Raw genomic sequence first — 26,139 nt, forward strand, 5'->3', positions numbered from 1 at the left:
GTTATGGCTCATGTGCCCTCCTCATGAGGGGGAAAAAAAAAAGCACCAAACAATTGTGAGCTGGATGCTTTGTAGCAATTGCTCATAAAGAAAAGTTAGACTTCTGAAAGGAAATTTCAGTTCATGTTTCTGCTAAGAAGTTATAAATGGATTTTTCCTGCTAAATGTTACTCTGAATCCTCAAAGTGAGGATGCATTAGCTGCATGTTAAATCTTTTGGATTGTTTTTCCATTGAGCCTCCGTTTTCAAACATTTTAACTACCTGACAGTAAGAAACCTAGCACACAGCGTTCTTCTCAGCTTGTATAGCTTCAAGCTATTATTTTAAAGCTCTGTTTCAATGATGACAAAATAGGGAATGCCCACATATTTTTGTCCTATTCAATCTACCTAACACATTGGCTAGAAGGATTGCCGAGTGTATTCCACAATATTAGTTTTCAAAAAGTGAACGTTATTCAAATTCACATTTACTGAAAAGAATACTCCTGTTTGTTAGCTCCATAAGATTTTTGGACCTTTTTTTTTTTTTTTTCCCATGCAATTGTGATTGAAAGTGTTTTCCTCCTCTTCAGCAAGTGTTTAGCATGCTTATCCCATTTGCTGCTTAGTTACAGTATGCAAAATAGCACAGTGAACTGACTGCCTTACTGCAAAGGTAACACTAACTCCCAAGCCCATGCATGAGTTATGAGGTTTTCTGTCATTAAAAAGTGGTAGCATAACTCTCACAAGTAATATAGCTGCTAGAAACAAAATAAATGCCATAAGTAATATGACTTAAAAAGTAATCCTAGTCAATATTTAAAGCTGAGACTATTAGAGCACTTCATTCCATCCAGAGCTTTCACAATTTCTGAAATTTGTGTTATGGGTTATTTGAAGAGTATTCCTGGGGAGGTAGGGGGAAGAATTTCAAAACTGCTCCTTCAGCTGTGAGAGGAAGAAAATACTTCATAAATTCTTTCAAGGTACAAAATAAAACACAAATACCTCGTTAGCAGTTAATTTTAGTGATCTACCAAAAAAAAAAATCACCACCAAAAAAAACCCCAAAACAACCAAACAAACAAAAAACCCCAAACAGGTCAGGAACTGAAGTCTCCTGTATGTCATACACGCGGCTCTTCAGGGCTGAGCGAGCGCTTTGTGTACCTGCAGCACGCACCGGCTTTCGTTGGGCTTCAGGGTCTTCTAGTGGCAGAACACATCACTTTGGAAGAGTTTGGTGTGTCGGGCACATCTGCTGGGAAGGAGCAGCACTGTTCAAGATGGATGTATTCTTCAAGAGGCAGGCCTTTCTCAACATATATATGTATATAGTCCATGCTGAACATATACCTGATATAGTGTTGCATGTATAACTGGTTATATACTACTACAGCAGGCGATGCTGGAAGAGGTGCATGGTTGGTGTTAGGATAAGCAGTATATATATGAAAGGAAATGCAGATTCCCATGGAAACCAGCCTCTGGCAGCAGTCTTCACAGGTTTTAAAAAAATCTGTTCTTTGGTTGCACAGCTAGGTGGTAGAGGGAGTCTGTAAACGACCACCTCATTATCTCAGTGGGTTACTGAGGAGGAATCAAATGGGATTTAACCCTTGGGGTTTGCTGACTGAATGATGCAGCAGCTTTAGTGCTCTTCCCGTCACAGTGACTGCTAGGGAGGTTGCTGTACTGGTGTGCACCACACCGTGTACTAGGGCTCTGAGGCAATCCCCATACAACTTAGTCTTTCAGCAAAAGAAATAAAACAAATGTCATTACATTGTAGAAATGAATAGTTAAACATGCTTTTATTGAAAAAGCCACTTTTTCCAGCCCTTCAAATGTAGCTATTGTCAATAATTGGACACAAGTACTTTTCGAAAGTAGATTTTAGCACTTAAATCTTCAGCAATGTAGTAAGTAACAGAACATTGACTCTGAATTACAAAGTATCTGAATTTAATGCAGTGGAAGTTATTATTAGAGTACTAAAGACTTCCAAATATTTTCTTAAATTATAAATATATTAACTCTTCCCTTTGAATCATGTAGCATTAATTTAAAAAAAAAAAAAAACAACAGCAAAAAACCCAACAACAAACTTGGCTCCAGACTCTTGTGTTTCAAAATTACTCAACACGGTCTGGTAATAACAAATGCAGAGACTTGTTTGCTGTGCGTGTTTGAGTCAACTGCTAAAGGGCATATGTGGTTTTGCTTTCACTGGTGCCAGATGCAAGGCTTGTATGTCTACGTAGACATGTAAACACACACGAAATAGAAGGCAAAACCTACAATCTTGTGTTGCATATCAGACATTAATAGGTGGCAAATGGAAGCTATAATAGCAGGTGAAATCATAAAAAAACCCAGTTAAATATTTCAGGAATCAGACTTAAATGCATTCATATAGAAGGATTAAGATAACTTAATGCAACACTGTAGCTAATACAGGGGAAGACTTGTACAGAAGATTTCTTTCTGATACCTGTTTTGTGACCTACTATTGCTTTAAAACATTGTGCTGTGTCATAGGCAAAATACAGCTTCATAGAGAATTTTTTTCATTTAAGAAAGCAAAACAATTCTAAGTTGTGGGCTGAACATGCAGGAGTCTCTTGCAAAGATAGGAAAATAGCCAGGAGGCAATTAAAATACTAATGGGGTTATTAAAGACAATAGGACTAGCAGGCTTCCCTTTGGTTCAGTGTTCCATTGAATGCTCTGGATTTGTAATCAGGGAGGCACAGCCACTTAGTAGTTCATTTCTAAAGAAAGTGAGCACTCAGAGTTTGCCCCAGTTAATTTTGTCTTCAAAGTCTTGCCTGCTAAAGGAAGGGAAATAGTTCTCTAGTCAATGTGCGTTACCAGCAATAAATAGCTGGTGGATAGAGGATCAGAGCAGCTGCAAATATCCGAGTGTTGGGTGCTGAAGACTATTCCTAGTATTTCAGTGTTTTTGTACACATGCTCCTGTTGCCATGAGGAGTCACTTAAAAATGTAGTGAACTGGGGTGTGTTAAGCCTATGTAGATCTAGCAATGACAAAGCTACATTAGACCTTTACAGAACTAGCATCTTGTATTGGGTTGCCTAGCTTGTCTGTACACTTCTTTCTCTAAAGAGTTAGGATAAGAGATAATCATGGTCTTTAATATTAGAGATGCTAATGCTCGGTAAACTTTGTGCTAGAGTGCAGATGTTATGAAATGCTTAAAATAAAGTTCAAAAAGCTGTATGCAAACATGCATGATTGAATTCTTACCCTTGGCTTGGTAAGGCTTGGATTGTACAGGCATAGCTATAAACAGAATTGAACTCATATCTCCCAACAGAAAGGCTCGAGTGATAGCACAGTGACAGAGGATTTACACTTCAGATATAAGCCGTGACGTAACCATCTCAGATGAATTTCACTTCTCATGCCAGAAAAGGTTTTCTGCAGGCTGAAGTACAATTTCAGAGGATGCTTTCTTGTATAAATCACAACAGAATTTCATGCAAAAGAATGAGGTTAGCGAGCATAAGGGAAGATAGTATTTCTGCTGTGTTATGTATCCTCGTAATCTCAATCCCAACGGGTGGGAAGTAAAGACCACTGCTAAGAAAGTTGCATCCATCTGTGACTGCCACACTCAACTACTTGGCACAGCTTCTGCTCTGGTCACACCCTTGTTGCCTCTGCTTTTGTGAACTGATGTTTCAGTCTTTCTGAGGACATCACTGGACTGAAGCTTGGCACAGCATAGGAGCAGCTAGAGTATCACAGTTCTGTGAGGTCTCAGTAGTATTAGCATTTATGGCTGACGAGCTCTGCTGGTCCCTGGAAGAGCTAGGGGCCTTCATGTGAGCTTTGTATAAACTAGGGGATTTCACCCAAAGGGGAAGATTTGAGGTGAAGCTGGCAGAACTGCACCCCTCGGCAGGCAAAGCCACCAGCTGTTTGTCTGGCACAGCTGGAGCATACACAGCATTTTGCTCCAACAGATGATCTCCGCATTGACTGAGATGTTCTGCTAGGACCAGAGGCTGCTGATCATCCCCTTCTTCAGAAATAACAAAAACCGGTTTGTTTTTATCTGTTTCTACCATAAGCTCCTTTGTTCTTGAACTGTTGACCAAGTTGATTTTCATTGGGTTGGAGCTCTCTAGGTTTTTGGGGCTTTGGCTGTTAACTGGAGATGCTGCCCCTAGATGTCTTGAAGGATCCAAGGACCTCACATGTTTGCTGTCAGGGGAACTGGCTAAAAATCCAAAATAAGGATTCCCAAACCTGGATTTCTTCAAGTTGCAGGAGCTTAGCTTCCGCTGCCTTTGTGCAGACAAGCTGAGGGGGTATGAGGCATTGCTGACAGATGAACCAGAATAAACTGTCTCTGATGCTCCCTCTATCTCAGTGGCTGAGATTACCTTTCTGGTTGGGACACCTTGGGATCTTGCAGCTGCAGGAAAACCCTGCACAAAGTAATAATGCATTAGTAGACGTGCCATGAAAAGCAGCTGAGAGACTTTGATCCCAAGGGAATTACAAGTTAAAATGCCTGGTGATGTTAGAGGTGAGATGCGTTCTTTAGCAAAAATCTATGTTATTTCCTTGAAAAAGAAGAAACGTCTTCTATTAGCTTTGTAACAAGCCGTTGGTTTGATGATTACAGTCAGTGAGACCTAGGTATCCCTCCCACACCTACGGATTCCTCACAATGCAATAGTAATATGTCAGTTCAAATAAATTTTAAGGCATAACCAGGGGAAAAAAGGGAAGGTACCTGTCAGAACACTCAATGAGATAATCTAGTCTGAAGGCACTTTTTAATGTTTTTTCTGGACAAGGGATCATTTCTTAACCAGGTGCTAACTGCTGGGAAATACAACTGCTTAGCACTTCAGGAAAGCCTGAATAAATGACAATGTATTTAGGCAAAAGAGCTTCCCACACACCAGGCGAGCTGGACTGACACGTGTATCGCATTGCGGCTTGGAGAGGCAAAGAAACAGGCTGAGGGGGAAGCATGTCCTGCCAGCGGGCAGCTGGGTGCTGGGTGCAGACCTGAGCCACCATGTCCTCCCCCGCCTTGCAAGACTTACGCTGTTGTCAACCAGCTTGGTGAAGGGACTGTTGGTGGTCCAGCTGCACCATTTTTTCTGTAGCTGCGGTATCGGAGCCAGGAAGTCGTGGAAAGTGCGGGCACTCCACGTGCGTTGTCTGGGACAGTGATTTTCCAGCTGGACATTCCCCTTCTCAGCAGCGTCTGCTCCTGCAGCCATGCAGTCAGGGGTCAGCCACTCGGACACAGAGGCTGGGCTTGTGACACTTCTTTTTAGGTTTTTGTCCTGAGAAGAGTAGAGAACGTTTACAGCATCTTTCGTCGAAAGGTTTTAAGAACACTTTTAAAAATACACTGTTAGTGCAAGAGACCAATTTCTTCAGTGGTTGTCTTCTCAGGACAAGACACAGGAATGCAGCTGCTCCTCACTGCTCCTCCAGCGTGCTGCCTGAAGTCTGCTGGCATCCCTGAATGAAACCTTTACCTGGCTTCCCTAGCTCCAGGTTTAATGCTGAACTGGGAAGTTTCAGTTACTTAAGAAATACAGTCCCACCATGCTCACTAATAAAATACGTCAAATATCTACAGCTTTGTTTTACTGGAGATAGCTGGCAGATCATAGTAAACCTCACTCTGAAACATAATTCTTCCACTCCCCTTGGCTCTTGGAAGGGTCCAGATGTGTCTGTCTGGGGAACTTCAAGGGGGATGGGACTTGCTGAAAGCAAACCAGAAGCAAGCAACAAGAGAATCGAAGTCTCAAAAATGCACAATTCAGGAGGGAAGACTGAAGTAAGTGGTGCTCTTTATCCTATGTTAGGGAAAAATTAAGGAAATCAAAAGAATTAAAAACAAAGGGAATAATCTGTTCTTGGTGTCTGTGGTGAACAGAACAAGAAGCATGAGACCCAGATTGGAGCCAAGATTTTCATTTCACATAAGATAGTGCTTTTCAGGTGGAAAATGTGCTTTAGCAGTAGAACAAGACATCCAGACAGGTGTAAACTTGGCATGGTTGGAAGGTAAGCCCATGTTAAACCATTGTTACCAGCCCTGTGTACAAGCAGTGTTGACCTAACATGGGAATGAACTATAGATGACTTCTAGAGATCTCTTCCATACTGACTTTATATGTTCTGATGTTGCATTTAAAATCACAAATTTTGTCATTAATATAGATGTGGGTTTAGAGCCTGCAAAGTTAAGGGATCCCTGACTGTCCTATGAATCTCCTTTCATTCTTACTAATACTTCACCTGTTATTTATATAAGCCTCCTGTTCCACAACTCCATGTATATTTTTAATTTACAGCTGTGCCAATATGGTTGTCACGAGAAGAATGCAAAATCCACGTTCCCAAAGTTTCCATAGTCCTTAAAGACTTAAAAGTCTGAAATAAATCCCAGTGTCCTGGATTTAAAAGTCCTGAGAAACCAGAAACTTGTCATTTGTTATTTCTGAGAAACTGAATCTCTCAAGTTTCTGCAAATCAAAGAAACTATTTAGTTAAAATGTCATATTGGAAACAAACGGGCAGAGAGGCAAGAAATTAGCTACTACAGCAGAAAAAAAATCTCAGTAGGAAGCCAGGCGAAGCTTCAGGCTCTGCGTAAATTTGTTTCAATATTAAGTTCTTAGTCTCAGATTTGATTAAAGTAACGATCTTTATTTATAAGCCAGCTGTCTTCTCCTCAAAAGCCTCTGCAGGCTGCCTTAGGGTTTATTATTCTAGTAGTATTATGAGGACCTCCAAACTGGTGCAAAAGATAACCACTGGTTTTGAGATCGATATACTGGGGGTAACCGTGAAGCTGAATAATATATTTTCTAGATTTTTGGAAATGTTTTAGTAAAAAAATGTTTCTAAAACCTCCATGACAATACTCAAACCTTTGCGTCTGAAACTTGTAATGTCTGAATAGAGGTCAGAGGTCATAGTCATAAGTTAGGCAAAGGCTGAATGATGGCTTGAACCAAAGAGGACTTAGAAAGCCATGACCCTCCTGTGGCCCTCCTGGAGGACACTCCAGAAGCCACCCTGCCCTCCACTGCCTCACGCTAGCCCACACACAGGCACGTGTGTTTGCTCTCCTGGCTCTTGGCTCCTGACCGGGCGATCGGTTTCTCCAAATGGCTTTTAGAAGCTAAAAAGCAAAAGCCAGTTTATCACTGGCTGCCGCCCAGCAGAGCTGAGGCTCATGCTCCCCAAGAGCACAGGACCAAGTGACCAGCCACCATTTCTCAGCAAAAAAATGCAGATAATTTTTTTAATGAAAGCTCCTTATAGCTTGCTTTGTCTAGTCAAGCATTTTGGGCGAGGTGAGTCTGATGGCGTTACTGTACCATAAAGGCTCAGGATTTCACACATCTTTTCACATGAGGATAACTTATTAGCTCCTGCCAAGAGAGCGGCTACGCTCCAGCGGGCAACTCATCCCCTGGCCTAGTGCTGGCCACAAGAGCTACGCACCCTGCCCTCTGCAGGGCTCGGGCTAAAGCCAGGAGCTTTCTGGCCAGCTGCATTTTAGACCCTAAAAATACACATTTAGAAATTAAACTGTAAACATGTTTAGTTCTAACATCCAGTCACCCTGAGCAGCAAGTGGCCTGAGGAGATCAGCTGGAGGGCAGGTTTGTAATTAGCCTGCTGTGCTCAATTTCCACCCCACTTGGAGATAAGAGCCTTCAGCTGTGGGGAAGGACCCAGTGCTTTTAAAGAGGCCCTGCCACCCTTTCTAGGGGTTCTGCTCTTTAGGAAGATGGGTTGAGAGTATTGTCTTGTGTGTGTGCAGTATGGCGATCACCAAGAAGGAGATGCCTCCTGAGTTAATAATATGCTAAATTACTTTAATTCTTTGAATTGCCTTCACTTAGAACTGTTTTAACATGGTGTTTTATTTATGTATATGCAGATGTCTCCTCTGATAGGTTGCTTGCATAAGGGGTGGCACAATAGAAGTCTTTTCTTTTAAGTGTATTTGTTTATTCTGACTAGAGCTGGAGAAAGAGGAAGGAAAATGAGTTTCCCTCCTGCCTAGAAGCTGTATTTGTATGTGACTGCCACGAGGTGAAGCTCTCTCCACTGGAAAGAAGGACAAAAGGAGTGCAGGTGTTCCAGGGTGCCCCGTGCCGCAGGAGGTAACACCCTTTGGGCAAGGGCACCACAACTGCTTTCTCTTCTTTCTTTAACTGTCTGTGAATCCATGTGGCTGGCTGGAGGAGAAGCTCAGTGTATGTCTTACCCTAGTGTAGAAAAATCCTGAGTGGCCTGGCCTCCTGGCTGATTTCCTAGTGGAGTGCAGGGATATGGAATGCTGTTGTTTTGGAACAGTTACCAGAAGTGCTACATGGCCTGTCCTGGGGCACCTGAGCTCCTTGCACTGGTTATGTGTTCCTACTCTTGCAGGGGAAAAAGAGCGTGCACTGGCAAGGACAGTACTGACCTGGAAAAGGCCTTTGCATGAACATGTAATGGATGTGCCTGGCCAGGTACCGGGCTGGGGTGGGGGGGGAGGGGCAGCCAGACCTGAGCCCTCCCAGCTGTTCTGTTTCTAAATGACTGGCTGCCCGGGGGTGTGGGGGGATGGAGCTGAAGAGAGAACTTACAGAGCTGACTGCAGTTTCTGTGTGTGTTGGAAAGGACACCGGTGCTTTCACTTGAAGTGCTTGGGTTTTTTGCAGCATACACTGTTAATTTTCATAGCAGCCTAGTGAGTTAAATAGTTAATGAACTTTCTGACCAGTTGAGAGGCTGAGTAACTTCCCTGTAGCACAGGTGGTAGTGGGCAGGAGCAGGTCCAGTTCCCCAGGTCCTCCCATTGCTACACATGGTGGTTTTAGTGGAACGTCACCTTTGCCAGTTACCATGTCTCTGAGGGCCAGTCCTACTGCCTGCTGGCAGGCTCTGCATTGTCAGCTAGCAGAGCCAAGGTGGGCTTCTGCGCTTGCTCTTCCCAAAGCTGGGAAGATAACAGCTGGGGGATCACAGCCCACATCATTCGATGGCAGCTCAACTCAAGTGTTAGGAGAACCACCTGGCTCAGTCACTAACCTTTCTGGTGAAGGGGGCAGTAAGTGTCAATGGACAGATGTGACAAGTGCTGTCCAAAGAGGATGTCCCATAGCCTGCTAGAGATGCTGAAGAGCATTCCTACCTGTAATCTATAGGTGGTAAAGCTCAGGCCACTGGCCCCAGGTCCAGCAGAAATAATGAACACCTCATCACTCCCGGTCTCGGTGGTCACTGCGGATATGGAGGAGGGCACATCTGGGTCCGTGTCCTGAGGAGACCGTTCTGTGCTGCCTCCATGGGAAGTGACTGAGGGGGGGAAAAGGAAAATCAATGAAGACTGCTTGCAAGAGTCCCAAATATCTGTTCCTAACTCCTCCATGAAAAACCCTCCCCAAGCAAACCAGAGCAAGCTTTGGCTGTCCTGTCACACCAGCCAGAACACAAAGCAAGCCAACAGCTTGCTCTCCTGCAATGGCAAGCTTCTGAAAAGAAACTGAAGGGGAGGAACGCCCTTGGGTCTGCTTTCTAGTAAAGACAGACCCAAACTGAAATCCCTTCTACTAAACACACACAGTTGTGCTTCAGATCAGAAATTTGCATATTTGTTCAACTGCTTCCTTATTTGTATTTAATCACCTCCATTAATACTGGGAGCTGTGCTTTTTGCTTGAGCCCATGAGATGCTGCTCCTGCAGGCAGCCTTGTGCTCTGGGACTGCCACTGGGGTGTGTGCCTGTGTGTCCCCCCAGGGCCTGTACACCTGGTCCAGGCTAGGAGAGCTCTGGCCACAACCTGGTCAATGATTTTTGTAAAGGAGGAGATGGGAAACTGTCATGGTTGGGAGAACAGAATGAGCTTTTGCAAAGAGATCCTTGTGAGAGCTCTGTGTGTAATGGCTGATGGTTTAGTGGGAAACTGATGGTGTGGAGCAGCTCCCTGTTGGCCTCCACCAGCCAAAAGGGACACTGATATGACTTGCGTGTTGTGACTCAGAATTGCAGTGAGGGACATCACCTGCAGCTTGGCTGGGGCTCCCTTGTTCTGGAAACATACTGTGATGTAAACATCTAAAACAGTCCCATCCATAAAACCCTTCAGAAAAAGTTAGCTCTGGGAGTCAAAGCTGACCAAAGCCAATGAAAACATTATAAAACCCATCCTTTCTGGGCAAGGTCAGGCACAGGGCAGGTGAAACTCTTCCACAATTGATGGGGCTTTGTAAGTTGTTTGTAGCAGCCTGAACCTGACACATTTGCTCTGCTAACCCAGTGTCGCTGCAATGCCATGTGCTATGACAGCTTTTGTTGGCAGTGTCGTGGAGCTGTGCTTGTGCCCACTCCTTGCCAGGGGGATCACCCTACCAGCGAGGGGGGAGAGCCACAAGGGATAGCTCCCACAACAAGGGCTCTCTGCTGTGAAATGGCTCCCCAGCTGTGCATGGGTGAGATGGCGATGAGGACCGTAAGGAAGGAATGATCTGATTAACTGGCCTGGGGCTACGGGGTGCCCTGACCTACTGCGATGGTGCTCCTGCTGATGCCCCGTGCTTACCCGCCTGCTCCCGGCTGACAGAGTGGTTGTTGTTTTCATTCTCCCGACTTGGCACCACCAGCTGGAGCTCATTGATATCAGCAGCTGAGTTCTGGATCCTGTTCTACAACTCAGAACATGCCCCAGTAAACATTGTCAGATAAACAGTGCAACAGCCAATATGAAAGAGAGAAACAGAAATTGCTGAAGCCATTAGCACTAACCTCCTGGTCACTGCATGCGTTGGATGAGCTCCTTTTGGGGCACGTTCTCTGCCTGAAAAGGAGAGACAGCAACAACAACAAGCCCACGAGTGAGTCAAAGATCCACAGAAGGGAAGGTCTCAGCTGTGCTCATTCTGCAAGGGGCACCCAGCAGGTTGTGAGCTCTCCTGCCTGCAGGAGCGTCGATAATACTTGCCAAGGCTCAGGGCAACAAGGCCTGAAGGCCAGGGGAGAAAATTACGTGCTTATGTAGTGGGAAGTCAGCTGAAGAAGGGAAGAACCTGCTATCTTCTTCCCATGATCACTGCGAAAGCAGGAGCAGAGTTCAGACCTCTGCAAAGCCCCCCCAGGCTCCCCCCTGCCGGCTGCTCCCTCACGGCAGTAACCCAACAGCAAGACCAAAATCCTGCCTTTGGTGTGGGCAGTGGCACCATCCTTACACTGTCAGGCAGAATGTTTCATCTGCAGAGCCAATATTGTGTGCTGGGTTATATTTAGCAAGCAGAGAGCATCAGATGTTGTTCGTTTGTATGAATGTTTTATTAAAAGACAGCGCTAGAGTAGATGATGGCTGGGCAGATGTACCCCTTGGCTGAAGGGAGGTGAAAGCACGTTCTTAACCCATTTTTTCACATTTTTATGAAAACTGACGTTATGAAACAACTAGTGTTGTTTACTTTTGGATGAAAAAGATTTAAATATGTCACAAAGAAAGGCTGGCGGCAATGAATGCAATGATGACTGAAGCGTGTGTGTTTTGTCTTTGTGTGCAGCAGTTCTCCATGGGACAGTGTAGGGACACATGGAGCATTAAGGTACTGGCCAGCAAAGATGTGACCCGTATTACTGGTCTCCCTACTATCTGTGCTGGTGGCTCGCATTTTTCCTCTTCTTGTTGGAGAGGTTGGCTTGTTTTAAGGCATTTAATTTCCTCTGTACAAGTTTGGGCGTTTTTTTGTAGTCATGTGTTGAAGCCAAGATTTCAAGTTTTCAGTCACCATTTCATTCCTGTTTGTTTTTAAGAATGGGGTCTCAGAGGCCACCTGATGAGGCTGGCCAGGAGCCGGTGTTTGCTCCCTCTCAGGCATGGTGGGTTTCATTCCTTCACCATATCATTGGATCTCTTAAAAAAATGCTTGTTGGTTGACAAGGGAATTGAGGGAGGAAAAAAGACCCCATTATGCACTCACAGCGCTATTCCCAGTGAATAGAGAGAAGAGTACAGAAAAAGGGGAGAGCGAGTTGGCACTTGAGAATTTAATCCAAAAGCAGTCCAGACAGATCACTATTACCCCAGGAGGCACAGTGGCATCTGACACTGCCTGGGCTTCTCGGGGGAACGTGGGGCTAAAGTCGGGGAGACCCTTCCTTAACGCACTGGTTCAGGAAAGGGAAGCAGGGAAAGGCTTCCAGATAGGAGTGGTGTTGCCGTCTCAAGCAAGATCAGACAGAGTAGGAAATTCTTCAGAATGGAAAATGTGTATGTAACAACTTCCCCCACACACCCCAGGAGCTCTCATTGGGCACCAGAACCATTTCAGCAGGAGTGACCTGACAAAACATGCCTCAAAATAATGAATTGGCATGGCGATCAAGGTATTCAGGTAGATGGCGGGAGGACCATCTGTAATTCCCTGATTTCTCCACATGGCATTCATATTTTTTTTAATCTCTTCCCCTCCTCCCAGATCTTTCCTGCCAAAACCCATGAGAAAAACTTAATCAAATCTGATATATTCCTGTGAAATACTCTTGTTTCAAATAACTGGCATGTTACAAGCAAATTTGTTTAAAATATTCCCACCCAGGGATTAAAAAGCACAAAGGAAATGTTCTTCTCTAAGAAAACACAATTTAGCACATACTTCTTCCACACTGAACATCAGGCACTGGCAGCCCAGTCTTTTTAGTTATCTGGATGGTCTCACTTTGGGGTTTATTTGAACTTTTAGCATGACTTAAATGTTTGAGTTCTCAGAAACTCAAAAATATGTTCCTGGGATTCTTGTATACAGCTGTCCCACTTACAAGATATTCATATTCTCTGGGACAAAGCTGGAAAGATAAAAGATCCATTTTAAAAGGATCAGCAACTGACAGCTATGGATAGACAGGGCAAGTTTTGCATTAAGAAACTGAGATACCTTATGTTCGTTTGGCTCCTTTCCTTGTCATTCTTTATAAACATTGTGCTCTACAATATCTACATAGGACACACCACAACTGCCTTGAAATCCGCGCTGCAGTTTGGCAGCATGAACCGAAGGGAGAGTAACGTACCCCTGGCAAAGATGCTTTCTGTGCGAGTGTGGTAGAATAAACGTGAATACAAGAAGGAAGAGTCCTGTTCCTCCAAGGTTTAAATTAGGATTAAAAAAGGGTAACTGGTTGAAATCACCGTTTTAACTTTTTCTTCCCTCATCACACTTTGGGTATTGAATATCTGGTTTCCACTGAACAATTTAATTTACTGTTAAAAACTAAGACATGCAAAGGATAAGAGTTTCTAGATTTGGCCAACAATTTTGATGGGAACTTGAGGGTTTGGTTGGGTTTTTTTCTTCTATTCAGAGCTGCTGTCACAGTGCCTGGAGAAATGTGCTAGCTTGCAGGACTGGGGATCTTAGTCTTTTTTTAGCTCATTCTGTAGTTGGACTGCCTCTCCCGTGGCACGCTGCAGCACCTTGCCACCAAGGGGACCAGTGGTTCATATTGGTGTGCAGCTCATGGGTACAAAACAGCCAACATGCAACCACACCAGTTTCCACCATTTAAAACAAGTTGTAATTTTTTTTAGAAAATATTGCTTCAAACTTCTCAAGTAAACAAAAACGCTCAAGTCTGTTGGCAGCTTTGTGAGGGTGATCCTGTGCTCCCTGGCAGGCAGCTCCAGCTGGGTCTGGCTGTCTTGGGTTTCCAACCAAACCAGCCTGACGTGCAGAGGGACAGAAACGGAGGACACAGAACAGGCAGGGAATGGTTTCTGGGTTGTGTCTAATGTGAGGATGGCAGAGGAGAGGTCTGCTTTTAGCCCAGAAGTGATGAGGATTCTCTAGGAGGGCATTATATGACAAAGGATGAGCTTCATCCCCAGGTGATGGTTGGGCTGCAGGCAGTGACTGGCAGGGCAGCTTGCATGGAGAGAGGTGGCAGCACGTGACAGCTTGATGAAATAGCTGCACGTGGAGGGGGTTGTAATTGGAAACAGGTCATTGGCAGGCTGTGCAGATGTAAAATGCAGTTGCAATCCATGGGTTGCAACCATCGAGCAAAAGTCTGACTGCATGGGACAGGACTAAAATTAAATAAGGTGGACATGTCTGTTGTTCTTGGGTCTTGGGAAAGAAAATAAAAAATACCCCATTACTTGAGCCAGGCCTCATGGCCAAAAGTAATTAGAATTATTGGCCAACTAACAACTGAATCTTTCATTCCCTCCCCAAGCAGCAAACAAAAGCTGCAGTGTGGCAGAGACTTGGAGTTTCCCCAGCGAGCTTTGCCCTGGCTGAATGCAATGAGCCCAAGCAGACACTGCTGACGACTTGGTGCATTGGAGTGGCAGTAGGTGCCAAGCCCATCCCGGGCCATTTCTACCCCTGGCAAGGCAAAGCCTGCTACTTTTAGCTGAGCAAGAGCAGCAGATAGAAATGGGAGGGAGGGAATACAGCTGCACCTGGTACCAGAGAAACAAATAGAGTACAAAGAGAAAAGGAAGGCGAATTTACAAGGCTGAGAGATTGGTTACTATTAGCATCCTTTGCAATGGCACGCTTCAGCCAGGATGAGGTTTGCCATGCCTCAGAGAGCTGGTCCCACTTCTGACCATGCTGCATTGGTAAAGCATCTTCCTTTCTCCCCTCAGCCCGCTCCTCATCACCCTGATGCTTTCCATAGTGAGGACAGGCTGTGGCTAACACACATCTGGCACCTGATTTCAAGCCCCTATTCAGGGCAAGAAGCATAAAATAGAGCTTGGTGGGCTCAAACTAAAAGAAGTTTAGATGTGCTTAACGAACTCTGCAGTCTTTTTCTGAGCTGTATTAAAACCCCATAGCTGGGAAGTATAGGCAAGCTCTGACCAGCGCCAGCAGTTCTGGGGCCAGAGACCAATATCCTCAAAGCAGTTAGTGCAGTAAAGAGGGGGGGAAAAGATGCTTCCAGTGCAATACAAGTGAGGTTACTTGGCACAGGTCATGGCATGGCTTCCACATGTGTCAGATCTCACTTAAATGCTTCAAGTCTGACAAGAAATAAGGTATTGTAATCAAGGCCTCCCTGGGATAGCATGCAGGCAATGTAGGCATACAGCAGGAGAGTAATGCTCTGTCAAGAGGCTACAGGACTAGGGATAGTCTCCATTTATACACAGTCAATAGTTGACGGAGGTACGTCTTCCTTTTTTTTTAAAAAAAAAAAAAAAAGTTCACAGAGCAATGAAAAGGCATGAATGCCACTGTAAAAAGGAGTGAGTGTAATCCTGGTCCTGCACCGTAGGACCCCTGGTAGGATGTGTTCACAGTGATCAGTACATAAAGATGTGTATTGGGGGAAAAAATATGTTCCTTTTTTTCTGTTGGTTGGCAAGAGCAGAATATTACTTTATTTTGTAAACATGTGACAAGCAAAAAGACAAACTGTGCATGTGAGCAGCATGGTCTGACTTTCTAAACAGGCTGCGCAGAGTAAACTTCAGCCAGTAGAATCTCAGATTGCCGGTGTACTTTTTGGTTTGAATAATACTCTGCTTCATGGATAGTTACAGTGAAATTAAATAGGGGTAATGGAGCAAGAACAGCCTACTCAATTTGTGTATCAGCCTAGACTGCTGCCATAGTGCAGGGAGCATGTTTCTGTCTCTCTTGAAGATTGGCGAGGGTATAAAAATAAAGTATTTGGTATCTGGAAGACATTTTCCACCAGACGTTTTCCTTTAGAGCTAGCAAAAAATTGTTGTCTAAATAAGTGTTCTGCAAGCTCTTTAAAAAGAAAAAAGGCTAGTTAGATGTAACACATGCAAGTTTAACTCTTACAGCTATGAAAAGCTCAGACCCTGAAAGCAGGAATTTCTATATACTGCAAGAGAGATTATATTTAAGCTTCGCCACCTTGCCCACATTCTCTTGTACCCAGTGTGATGGCCTATATTTTGCATTTATTCATCAAGAGCTAGAAATGCAGCTTCCAAAAGGCCAAGGAAAACAAAGTTCCTCTACCGAACCAGCCTTCAGGGTTGGAGGATGTGCAATAGCTGAGGCAGGGGATGCAGGAGGGGAGCAGCAGACAGACCAGTTGCACACTGCCACGGGGAAATGAAGGCCACTACTAATACCCAGTCGCCACAGTGGAGCCCTGCAAGGGACAGCATTGGTTTTGGTTTACCTGATATTTTCATTGAAGTCAAAACATTTGAAAAATAGTTTATTTTGACAAAAGCCCAGGGAGCTTGGGCTCTGTTTTGAATCGGTTGGAAGGGGAAAAAAATAATAATTTTCTACAAAAAAATTTCACTAAGGAGTTTGTAAGAAAAATGTGAATGTATGCTGAGGGGTGGAGAAGCTGTCTCCTGGTAGATATAGAGAAAAGAAACATACAAAATAAAAGCAACTGCCTGGAGAGGTATGATTTTGTCACTGGCTGGGTTTGGCTATTTAAGCAGTTAGCTTCGGGACCTGGCAAGCAGCAGCCCAGCTTGTGAGCTCTCTTGACTGTGACATTCAGATGACATTTGGGGACAGTCACAGGTACTGCAGCATGGCTCTGCCCTAGCAGTCAGAGATGTGCAGATGACTGCTTAACACATGAAGTGCATTGACATTAAAATGTCGGCACAGTCTCCTGGATAAAACATGCTACAGACTGGAAAATATTTCTTAATCTTAATTCTAACTGGTAATACTTTTGTTGTTATTTACTATTCTGCAGAGCATTAGCGATGGTTAGAGTCAGACTGTGGAATGCCTGTGAAAAGCCGCAGTGGCTGCCAGCTCAGCTGGGGACACTTGGGGAAGGGTGACCTTTCTGGTCTGCATTTATCCATTGGCCAGGCAGTGTCCCAAAACTGAGGTTCAAAGGCACCACTGCCATTGAAACAAAATACTGCCTGAGAATGTCCTCACCCCTCAGGTATACCTGCAGGAAAAAGAAAATAAAGTGGTGGCACAAGAGCTGTCAAACTAGGAAAGGAAACTAAGGAGCCCAGGGCAGGAGTAGTGGCTAGCATTGATCCTCTGGTTCAACAAACTTCACTGCATTCAAAGGACACCAAGCATGAGCAGAGCAGAGCAAATGTAACTTTGTTTTCCCATCTTTTTCCTGTATGGATAATACCACGCGCTTCAAAGGCTCAGATACATGTCATCTTACCTGCAAGCTATGCAGAGGGCAGAGAGCAAAGCAAGTGCAAGGAAGATGATCCCTGTTACAACTGCCAGCATCGTCACATTTTCTTTTCTTTCCTGCCTCACAGCATCTACAGTGTTAGGTTCGGAGATGTTCTTGTATTCAAAGAGCATTGCAAAGCCTCTGCCCCGGTCCGTGGTGGTGATCAGTTCCATGATAACCTCAACCATTTCCAGAGATGAACCGAAGACCATGGTCTTGTTTAAAGGTGAATTTGGTCCACAGAAGCGAGAGGAAAATGTGATGAGATCAGAAACATACAGCACATCATGGGGACAGACATCCACCGCTGACTGCGGGCTGGAGGAGATTTCCATGGGCAATACTGTTGTGGGAAGAGTCCAGCTCTCTACTGTAACTTCATCTCTCTCACTAGCAGCTAGGTGGGCGAGCAAGACTTTCCCCTTCAAATCTTCTTCTGTTTCCAGGCCACTGGTGTTTTGCCTCCACATTGTGGCACTACCAGCTACAGGGAACGGCAGTTCTGGTTGAGCCTTGATACTCACCTTGGGTTCCTTCATCTGCTTCGATTGATTTTCTTCAGATGCTTGTTTGGCTTCATCTTTTTTCGAGGCAGTTCCTGGAAGTCCGTCCAGGTGACTAGCAAGGTCCTTTGAGTCATCTCCGGTGCTACTCAGGTTCTGAACCACCTTTGACATCCAGGTCTGGAGAGAAGGTTTTGTAGTGTGGAGAGCAAAGTCCAGGTTTTCCTCAAGAGAAGGCATGTCCATATTTCCTGTTTTAGCAGGTGCTAGAAGGCCATCCCAGGGGGTTGGGGTTTCACTAGAGCTCTCAAAAATGTCAAAGTCAAAAATCTCCAAGATAAGATGGGTTCTCATGGGAATGAAAAACTGCCAGACGCAGTGTGTCCCTGGGTAGTAGTTATTTGGAAAACCTGGTGATAAAATCAGGCCTCTTTCCATGGATTCCACCACTGCACCACAGGAATAATACACCTGGGAAATAAAACAAATAAGCATACATCTTGCCAGAGATTATATACAGGATGCAGCCTGCTGGACCTACTGAAGGTCCTATTCTTTTCTTTCCCTTCAAGGAGGTAATATGAGATAGTCTTAAGGAAGGGGAATTCATTAAGCTTGTATAAGTCCATCTTCTGCTTTCCCACTTGGAGTATTAATCGAGTATATTTAACATAGAAAGCCAATCTTAGAGACTACGGGAGCATGTGCTGAATGATCAGCCTCCACAGAAATTAACCCAGACAACTAATTCACGTAATTCTCACTTTCTACTACTGATCATAGTAGCACCCATTTCTGCTGTTGGCTAACATACCACTTTTTGATGGCACAAACACATTGTCCTGAACAGCTGGTTGCATGATAAAAATCTTAAGAAGCTAAAGGAAAATCTGTCACCCTGGCATCTTGAACTCTGTGTTATTTACATTGCAAAAACATTTTTTTTTTAATTTAAAAAAGCCCCTTGCATTGATGATTGCCCATGATTCATCCATCCAACTCATCTTCTCTTTTGAAGACATTCCTCATATTTACCTCAATAAGCAGCAAAATCTAGGTGGTTTTGATTGGGTAAATTGTTTTCTCTTCAAATGCAAAGTCTCTCAAAATAATGATAGCAGACACCAGCTCTCACTAGCAAACTAGCAATCAACATGCATTTTACCTAACAGCAACAGTACCATGTGAAAGCTGCTGTTTCTTGCCTCCCTTTAAATAGCCTTCAGGCTCCGAAGAGGAGGGAAGCCTGTAAACGGTGGCACTAATGTGCCACTGCTTCTCGAAAGGTACATGGGGCTGCTTTCACACACTGTATTTACAACTACCTTCTCCCAAAGATGCTCTCACAGCCTTTTCTCAAGATTCTTTCATAAATTTGGAGAGCACGGAGCCCTGTCTGCACCTCAGGCAATTGTTTTTGAAAAGGGGGAAAAAATAACTCAGAAGTGCTTAGGTCACAAGCCCTGTCTAGGAGCATGAGTTTACAAGCATTAATTGGAAAAGAAAGGGAATGCTTTGGGTTTGGTGGGGTCTTATTATTGGAAATGATTAGTCGTCTTGGTCTGTTATCTATTTAAACACAAAGGAAGCCTGGCAGTAGAACAAACAAAGCTTATGAAGTCCATATAAAGCCACAAAGATCAAAATACTCCAGATTTTTTTTTCCCTCTTAGTCCCTCCCCTTGGCTCATATTGAAATGGAAAGGGGAAAAAAAATACAGTGTTAAATGTTAAATGCCCTTAAATAAAACCAAAAAGCCAGACTTGTTCTGCAAGGCATGACCTCTATGTTTCAGCAGGTGCTGTTCATATTCTGAGTGATTTTGGGGTGAGTGGCAGGATGGCAGTAGAAAAGGACCAAAAGAGCAGTGTGGGTAGAAATTGTATTCTGTGTTCAACTTGAAATCCAGTCTGACTTTCAAAAATGTTGTTTTTGAAAAAGCTTATATTATAGTGGAATGAACTATAGGCTTCTCATTTAAGGGACCTGGGATGGAGGACTTGAAGGTAGCAAATCTTCAAAAAAAAGTGTGAAGTCTCAAGTGGAAAAGAAACTACATTAATGTGTCAAATACATATTATTCTCTGTGTAATGCCTTAGGAGCTCCACAGCATGTAATACCAAAATAAATTAACAGAAATATACTGATCTTTTCTCTAGGAGGTAAAGTTTTGGGGTTTAGTCTGAATTAGCTAAGTCACGGTAAAAATCCAGGTGAAAGTAGCAAAACTTTATGTCCATTTAAGGGGCTACAGATCCTAACATTTAGATCTGTTTGCTAATACACATCAGAATTACAGATACATTTGTCGTCACTTGGATTTTACTGAAAACTAGCTGATTTCCAGTGAATATGCTCCTCTTCCCTCAGGGAGAGGGATAGCTACTATGCTTAGAAGAAGGGAAGAGGGCTTTTTTGTGACTTTTCTCATATTCCTTTCCTCTGTTCCAGAATACTGGTGCAGACTTGCCTTTGTCACATGCTAGTCTTTTAAGCTCACTTTTAACTAAGATATTTGCATAGCAAGAAACAGTAAATAATGCCTAACATTTTGACTAAAATATATACCCAGTTTTGGAGCCAGAATGTGCACCAGAGCTTCTGCTATTGCGGGGTGGTACTCCTGGGTGTGGGAGGATTACAGATTGGCCCAAACCTCCCTAAATTGGCAATGATGGAGGGTTGAGATTTTATTTTGAGGAATATGTGAACTGATCTAGTTGCCTTTTTTCAGACACTGAGAAGGCACTTGGAGGCGTTCGCAGCTCACCTCTACTACCATAAGACTTTGTTAACACCCAAAAGCAGCAACCATCAGTTCAGTGGATCCCGTGGGATTAATCAACAAAGTGCTGAATGGGTAGGTGCATCCCCCCCATAAATCCCGCAGCCCCGCTCTCAGGATAGGCTTGCTTTTCTGCCTTCATTTTCACTGGAACCTGTCATCATCTGAAGAGAGTTATCTTTCAGACCCTGTATACATCCAAGGAGTCTCAGATCCAAACTCAAATACCTCTTGTTCCCCTACAAGCCACGTAGCCACCAGTTGGCTGCAATATCCAGCTGAATCCCAAAAGGTACCTTGCATCCTCAGGCCCAGACGGGAATAGAGCGGGGGGGAATTTGTGCAACATGTGCATTCCAGAAATACGCCTGAAAGGTCACGGCAGTGGGGGAATTATTCATTTATTATGGCTTGGGAGACCAAAAAGATTCAAGACTTGCTCCGAGACCAGGGGGAGAAACCCACAAGGGACAGGAAATGCAAGACAGATCCAAGGAAAGGGAGGGGAAAGGATTTCTGATGAATTTATAATCCACAACTGAATGACTGAAAAAAATGTTTAGTTCATTTGAATCTCCCATTATGAAGGCTGAGTTTCATCAATTAGACACAGATGTTCCCCTCTGCAGCAAGTTACAGACTTGTGGGCTTTTGACAGAGGCATGCAAAAAATCTGGCACATTTTTAATCTTTGCAAATGGTAGGTGGTTGGCTTTTTAAAAAACAACACTTGATATATGCCCACACCAATTAGGTCAATTATGAGCAGGGATAACCAGATTACCAGTCCTGTTCATCTGCTTTTCAGTACTTCCCACTCCGGCTAGGAGTCCCAAACATTTAAAACAGTTGTGTTGGTCTGAACCTGCAGCCCGCTGGGGTCAGATGTCCCCTGCCTGCCTTCTGATTTGGAGTAACTGGGGAAGAGCATCTAGTAGGTTGCAGAGAAGTAGTAACCCAAATCTCAGCTGTTGCTTCTTGCCCAGAAACACAATGGCTGGGTATTTCAGAACACATCAAGGCATTGCATTTCCCCTTTTCACACTACATAGCCAGCTCAGAAGCTTTAATCTGTGCCTGTTACTAAAAAACCACCCTATTGCCATGCACTCACTCACCCTCTCCTGTGCTGGCATTTGGACTCTCTAGATATGAGTAGTTAAGACTGTTACCAGCTTTGAGCTACTTATTTAAGATATGCATATGTAAGGAGTTATAAGGCCCCTACACCAGGAACCACAAGGCTAAGGAGGACCCTGCATTAGTCCCTCATAGGGGATTCTGGCAGTGGTGCCCTAACGGTGGGACGAGTGTTCTGCTGCCCTCTGAAGCATAGGTCTGCAACAAATCAGTGTCCAATGCAGTTGTAGAGAGCCTGGGAGTTTTGCTGAAGCATAAAGCTGTGCTGGGTTGGAACAGATGTGGCCACCAGTGGCTGCAAGCCATCACTCAGAGATCTCACTACAGGCACCAGCGCCTGCTTCCCAAGGAGCATCGTCTCTCAAGGAAAGAGCAAGCCCTTGATATGCAGGGGTGAGCACAAAGCCAGCATGGGATTTCTTCAAACTGGACATTATACACCAAACAGCAGTTTGGTTTGAGAAGTTTGAGAATCAGGTGGCACTGGTAAAAAGCAGAATTCTCATGCAGGAAAGGGGGAAAAGAATTCTTTTGGCCAGATGGGAGTTCATTATAAGGCCCAGCCAACAGAAAGGATCGGAATAATGTAATCCTCAGCTCTGTTCTGTGCTTGCACAACACCTACAAATGTAGCCCCCCATTATTCTAGTAGGAACATTGTCAGGGAATCAATGCATTCTGAGGGAATCCTGCTCACTACGAGAATAATTTAATTAACACCCTTTCTTTAATCACAGTTACTGCCAAAGAAGGCACCAGACTAGAGCTAGATCAGAGGCAGGTATGGAAGCAAGCTCTTCATTTTGCCAGGGCAGGACAAGTTATTGTGGCAACTTACATCGATGCCAGGAGACCCTCCTCACTGCTTCCACCCGAGCCATGAACGACAAGTCATGGCAGCCTTCAGCTGGCCCACGAGCGCTCCTCAATGATGGTGACCAGCCTCTGTCCCAGTCACTAGAAGCAGGCAGGGCTGAGCTTCTCTGGCTTCTCTGTCCTGCCTCCAAGAGGGAAATGCTTCTGGTATGAGGTGACGCTGGGGGCCCTGGGGAGTGTGGGGAAGATGCTGTGACATGTAGCTGGTAAGAGGAGGTGACGTGGCCATGTGGTTTAGCTTGTAAAGACATAAACCCTGCTGGAAAGAAGTGGGAACGAAGTGATGCCAGGTCCTGGCTAGGGAAATCCTCAGCCCATTTGTGCTCGTAGGTTTTGCTGATGCTCAGAAAGTAGTAGTCACGACAAATCTTTTTCATTCATGTTAATGCTGGTTACAAGGAGCTGGTGTTTGCCGCATCCTGGAGGACGCTGTCTTGCTTTCATCCTAAAGACTGTTTGTTTATAAAGTGTATTTATTTCAAAGAAGAGGAAGGAGGACATCCTGTCCTGATGTTTGTCATTCCTCCGTGAGCACAATCTCAGATTTTCTGGTTGGGACCTGTCCAATGTAGTTTGTTTTCTTTTATAACGTACTCACCCAAGAAATAGCAAATTCTCTTGGTGTGTACCCAGAGTCAGAGCGAAAGCCTCAGCAAAGGAAACTGGGAGGCACACAGCTGAGCCACTATGTTTCCAAGACATCCTCAGAGGCCAGGCCACACTTCCTAGAGATACCCGGTTGCAGGCTCGCGTGGAAATGATGTGCAAAGATCATAACCTACTTTGCCCCCTTATTAACGTCTTGTGCATGTAGTTCCTGTGCATTTCTCACACGTATTTCCAGTTTCAGACAGACTTAAAAAGATCACTTCCACTTCTTTCTGGAAATGACAGAGACTGAATGATGCACTACAGTTTAAACTGACTGAACATTTAAGAGGTGCTGCATTTATTTGTCTTTTCAGGAACAGATATGTATTGTCTCCTCATCCAAGTTAAAGGGCTTTTTGGTCTTTGCTTGAAGACCGTACTATAAAGATTTAATACTAGAATAATACGTGAAGGTGAGGATGGAAGCTGTTTATGCAGACCTTAGGCTCTTAAAAAAAAAAAATCACTCTGAAGCCAAAATACTTGGTTACGACCCCGTGCTTTTGACCAAAAGATTATTTTGTTTTGTCCCTTCCTGTAAAATATCCCCACTATATAAATGATCCTTTACTAATTTATTTTTTTTTAAGAGTAGGGAAGCGAGAACCTCTCCCCAGGTAGATCTTTTCTGCTTCCTTTAAAAAACAAAACACACTGCAGCTGCCTGGTGCCAGAGCAGGACTGCCGGTGGCATATGGCAGTTCTACAGTAGCCTTATCTTGTCTGCCTACAGCTGATTCAACAGCAGCCACAGAGGTATGCAATTAGTTTCTGGACAGAGATGGATGCAGTCTTAGAATCCAAGGTTGTTCAGTCTGGATGACTAAATTTAGTCATGAGCTCACCATAGTATCAGTGGAGTGAAAATCCAGCAAGCTTTATTTAGGATCTCTCACCCCTCCAAAATTAAAAACATCTTATGTGCACACATGCACACACATGTGTGTTTCTTTCAAAGAGTTGGCAATGCTTTGAGACTACCTCACCAGCTCCTTCACATTTTATTCTGCCCCAGGGACCTCTTTAAAGCTCTGGCTCCACCAACATCTTTGCAATCACTCAAAACACGCAGGGTGAGGTATGGTATCTCGCTTACTTCCTCCTGCTCCCCTCCAAGCATCAGAGGTTCATTCTGAGTTAAAGTTCACTTGGACTCACGAGGAGACTTGAACAGAGCCAGCCACCTGGGATGAGATACAAAGTGGCCCAAACATTCAGCCAAAGCAGAAAAAAAAGCTCAACTTTGGGTTTTAAAAAGAGAATGAGAATGAAAAAGGGAAAGTGGTCACTCCACGATCCCAGCTTAAGGGGGTAAAACAAAATACAAAGTCTTTGCTTGCTGACGTGGCTGGAACTAGCTGCCAAGCTCCCAGAAATACAATTCTTGTGGTTCTCAGTGAAAGCCCCAAGTTCTCCTCTCACAGTATTTCCAAGTTAGGGAAGCCTGAGCTTTTTGGATGCTTGTCAAATACAGGATCTGAGGAAAGACTATCCCAAGAGTAAGCTACAAAGCTCCAGTCTGCTAGCTTAAGAAGTGACCACACTTACTTCACTGGCTGACTGATCTAGAGATCAAAGCTGGTAGGACTTTTTCCAAGTGGAGGACAAAGTTAATCGGAAACTTTATAAAATTAGCCCTCTGCTTAATTTTGCATTTTCAACTCATCTTTGCACAGAAGGTTTATTTTCTTTCATTAGCGTGAACTAGATACAGCAGCAGTATGTTGAACTTATTTTTCCCCCTGGCAGTACAAGAATTCCTGAAAGTGCCTTGGAATCACTGTTTCCCCCTCCGCCAAATTGCCTTTGCTGTTAAAGGCACAAGGCAACAGCAAAAAGGGAGAGTTGCTTATCCTGTGTTAGGGCAGCTCTTCAAGTAGCTCTGGATGGTTGAAAGTAGCAGACGGGGCAGAAGTAGATCAGGACATTGGATTGACAGAGTATAAAAAAAGTTGCCAACATTTTGCTTAGTTATTAGGAGAGGGTTTTCCCTGTTGTCTTTCTCCAGTCCTGCACACGTGCTTTGTATTCCCTCCTTGCTCCCTGAACACATTCACATTCACAAGCACTGATCAGGGTCCAGTTGTGGGACTCTCAAACTGGCCCAAACATACATTTGTTTTTAATACCTTGCACTCATGTTTTTAAACAAAGGTCTAATATTTCTTGAAGTGCAACCTGCTGGATTTAAGTAAAACCAAACCTGCCTTTTTTTTTAGCAGATGCTCTGTTATTTCAGTGGTGGGTAACAGCATTTCCACCACATGAAAGTGATTATGGATATGACATTTCCATGCTACAAGTCCTGTTTCCAGGAAAGAACCTGATGTCTTATATTTCTTCTTGGCACGCCTCAGACAGCTTCACAGGGCTCTGTTTTCACAGCTATCACCAAGTTTTCTGATGTTTTTAATGGTTTACAGGACATTTGGAGAGAACAAATATGCAGGTGGGAAGGGAAGTAGGCTATCAAAGCCTGTTGATGCAGGAGACAAGGAAAATAAAAATACTGTCACAAGAGTAGGGGAGGGAAGCAGGAATGCAGTGTAGCAATTAGAGCAAAGAATGCAAAGTCTGAATGAGCCTTGAGGACTTGGAGGCCCAAATATGCCTCAGACTGCGGGCATGCTATTTTCACTTATTCTTCCCATATGTGACTTTGCTGCAGCTGAGCCCTGAGCTCAAGCATCACAACAAGAGTGCTTGGAAGGTGCTGCTGTATTTCACTGGAGAACAGACAACTCCCTCCTCACTTACTTGGAAAAAAACAAAACAAAAAACATCAGGGAGGATGGTCATGTTTGCATACCCTTGGACAAAGGCAAGTAGGCTCAGTCAGTATGACAGAAGGCTGGCAGGGCTCAGGGTATCCTCACCTGCTCCGGTCCCCGAGGCCAGCTCCCAACGCCTGCCAGTAGCTGCCACAGCTTGAGCAGCAGCCTGCCAAAGTGCGGCAGCCCATTGCCACAGCAAACCTCTGCGAATCAAAGCAGCTGC

General features: G+C 44.3%; 1 protein-coding gene across 3 annotated transcripts in view; it reads right to left on the reverse strand.

The window, feature by feature from the left end:
• Window positions 1–894: 894 nt before the first annotated feature.
• The window catches only part of LOC121092122, a 35,411-nt gene continuing 10,166 nt past the window's right edge, over window positions 895–26,139 (reverse strand). For 2 of the 3 annotated variants that reach the window (XM_040602569.1, XM_040602570.1), the window contains exons 2-7: window positions 17,168–18,159; window positions 10,805–10,856; window positions 10,602–10,704; window positions 9,193–9,356; window positions 5,078–5,323; window positions 895–4,447 (exon numbers count right to left, since the gene is read on the reverse strand). In XM_040602569.1, the coding sequence (XP_040458503.1) occupies window positions 3,713–4,447; window positions 5,078–5,323; window positions 9,193–9,356; window positions 10,602–10,704; window positions 10,805–10,856; window positions 17,168–18,159 (2,292 nt within the window). In that variant the 3' untranslated portion in view covers window positions 895–3,712. Of the gene's footprint in view, window positions 4,448–5,077; window positions 5,324–9,192; window positions 9,357–10,601; window positions 10,705–10,804; window positions 10,857–17,167; window positions 18,160–26,018; window positions 26,136–26,139 lie in introns of all 3 variants that reach the window. The other variant, XM_040602579.1, reaches the window with a different exon arrangement.

This window comes from Falco naumanni, chromosome 1 (assembly GCF_017639655.2).
Source record: "Falco naumanni isolate bFalNau1 chromosome 1, bFalNau1.pat, whole genome shotgun sequence".
In the NCBI taxonomy this organism is placed as follows: Eukaryota; Metazoa; Chordata; class Aves; order Falconiformes; family Falconidae; genus Falco; species Falco naumanni.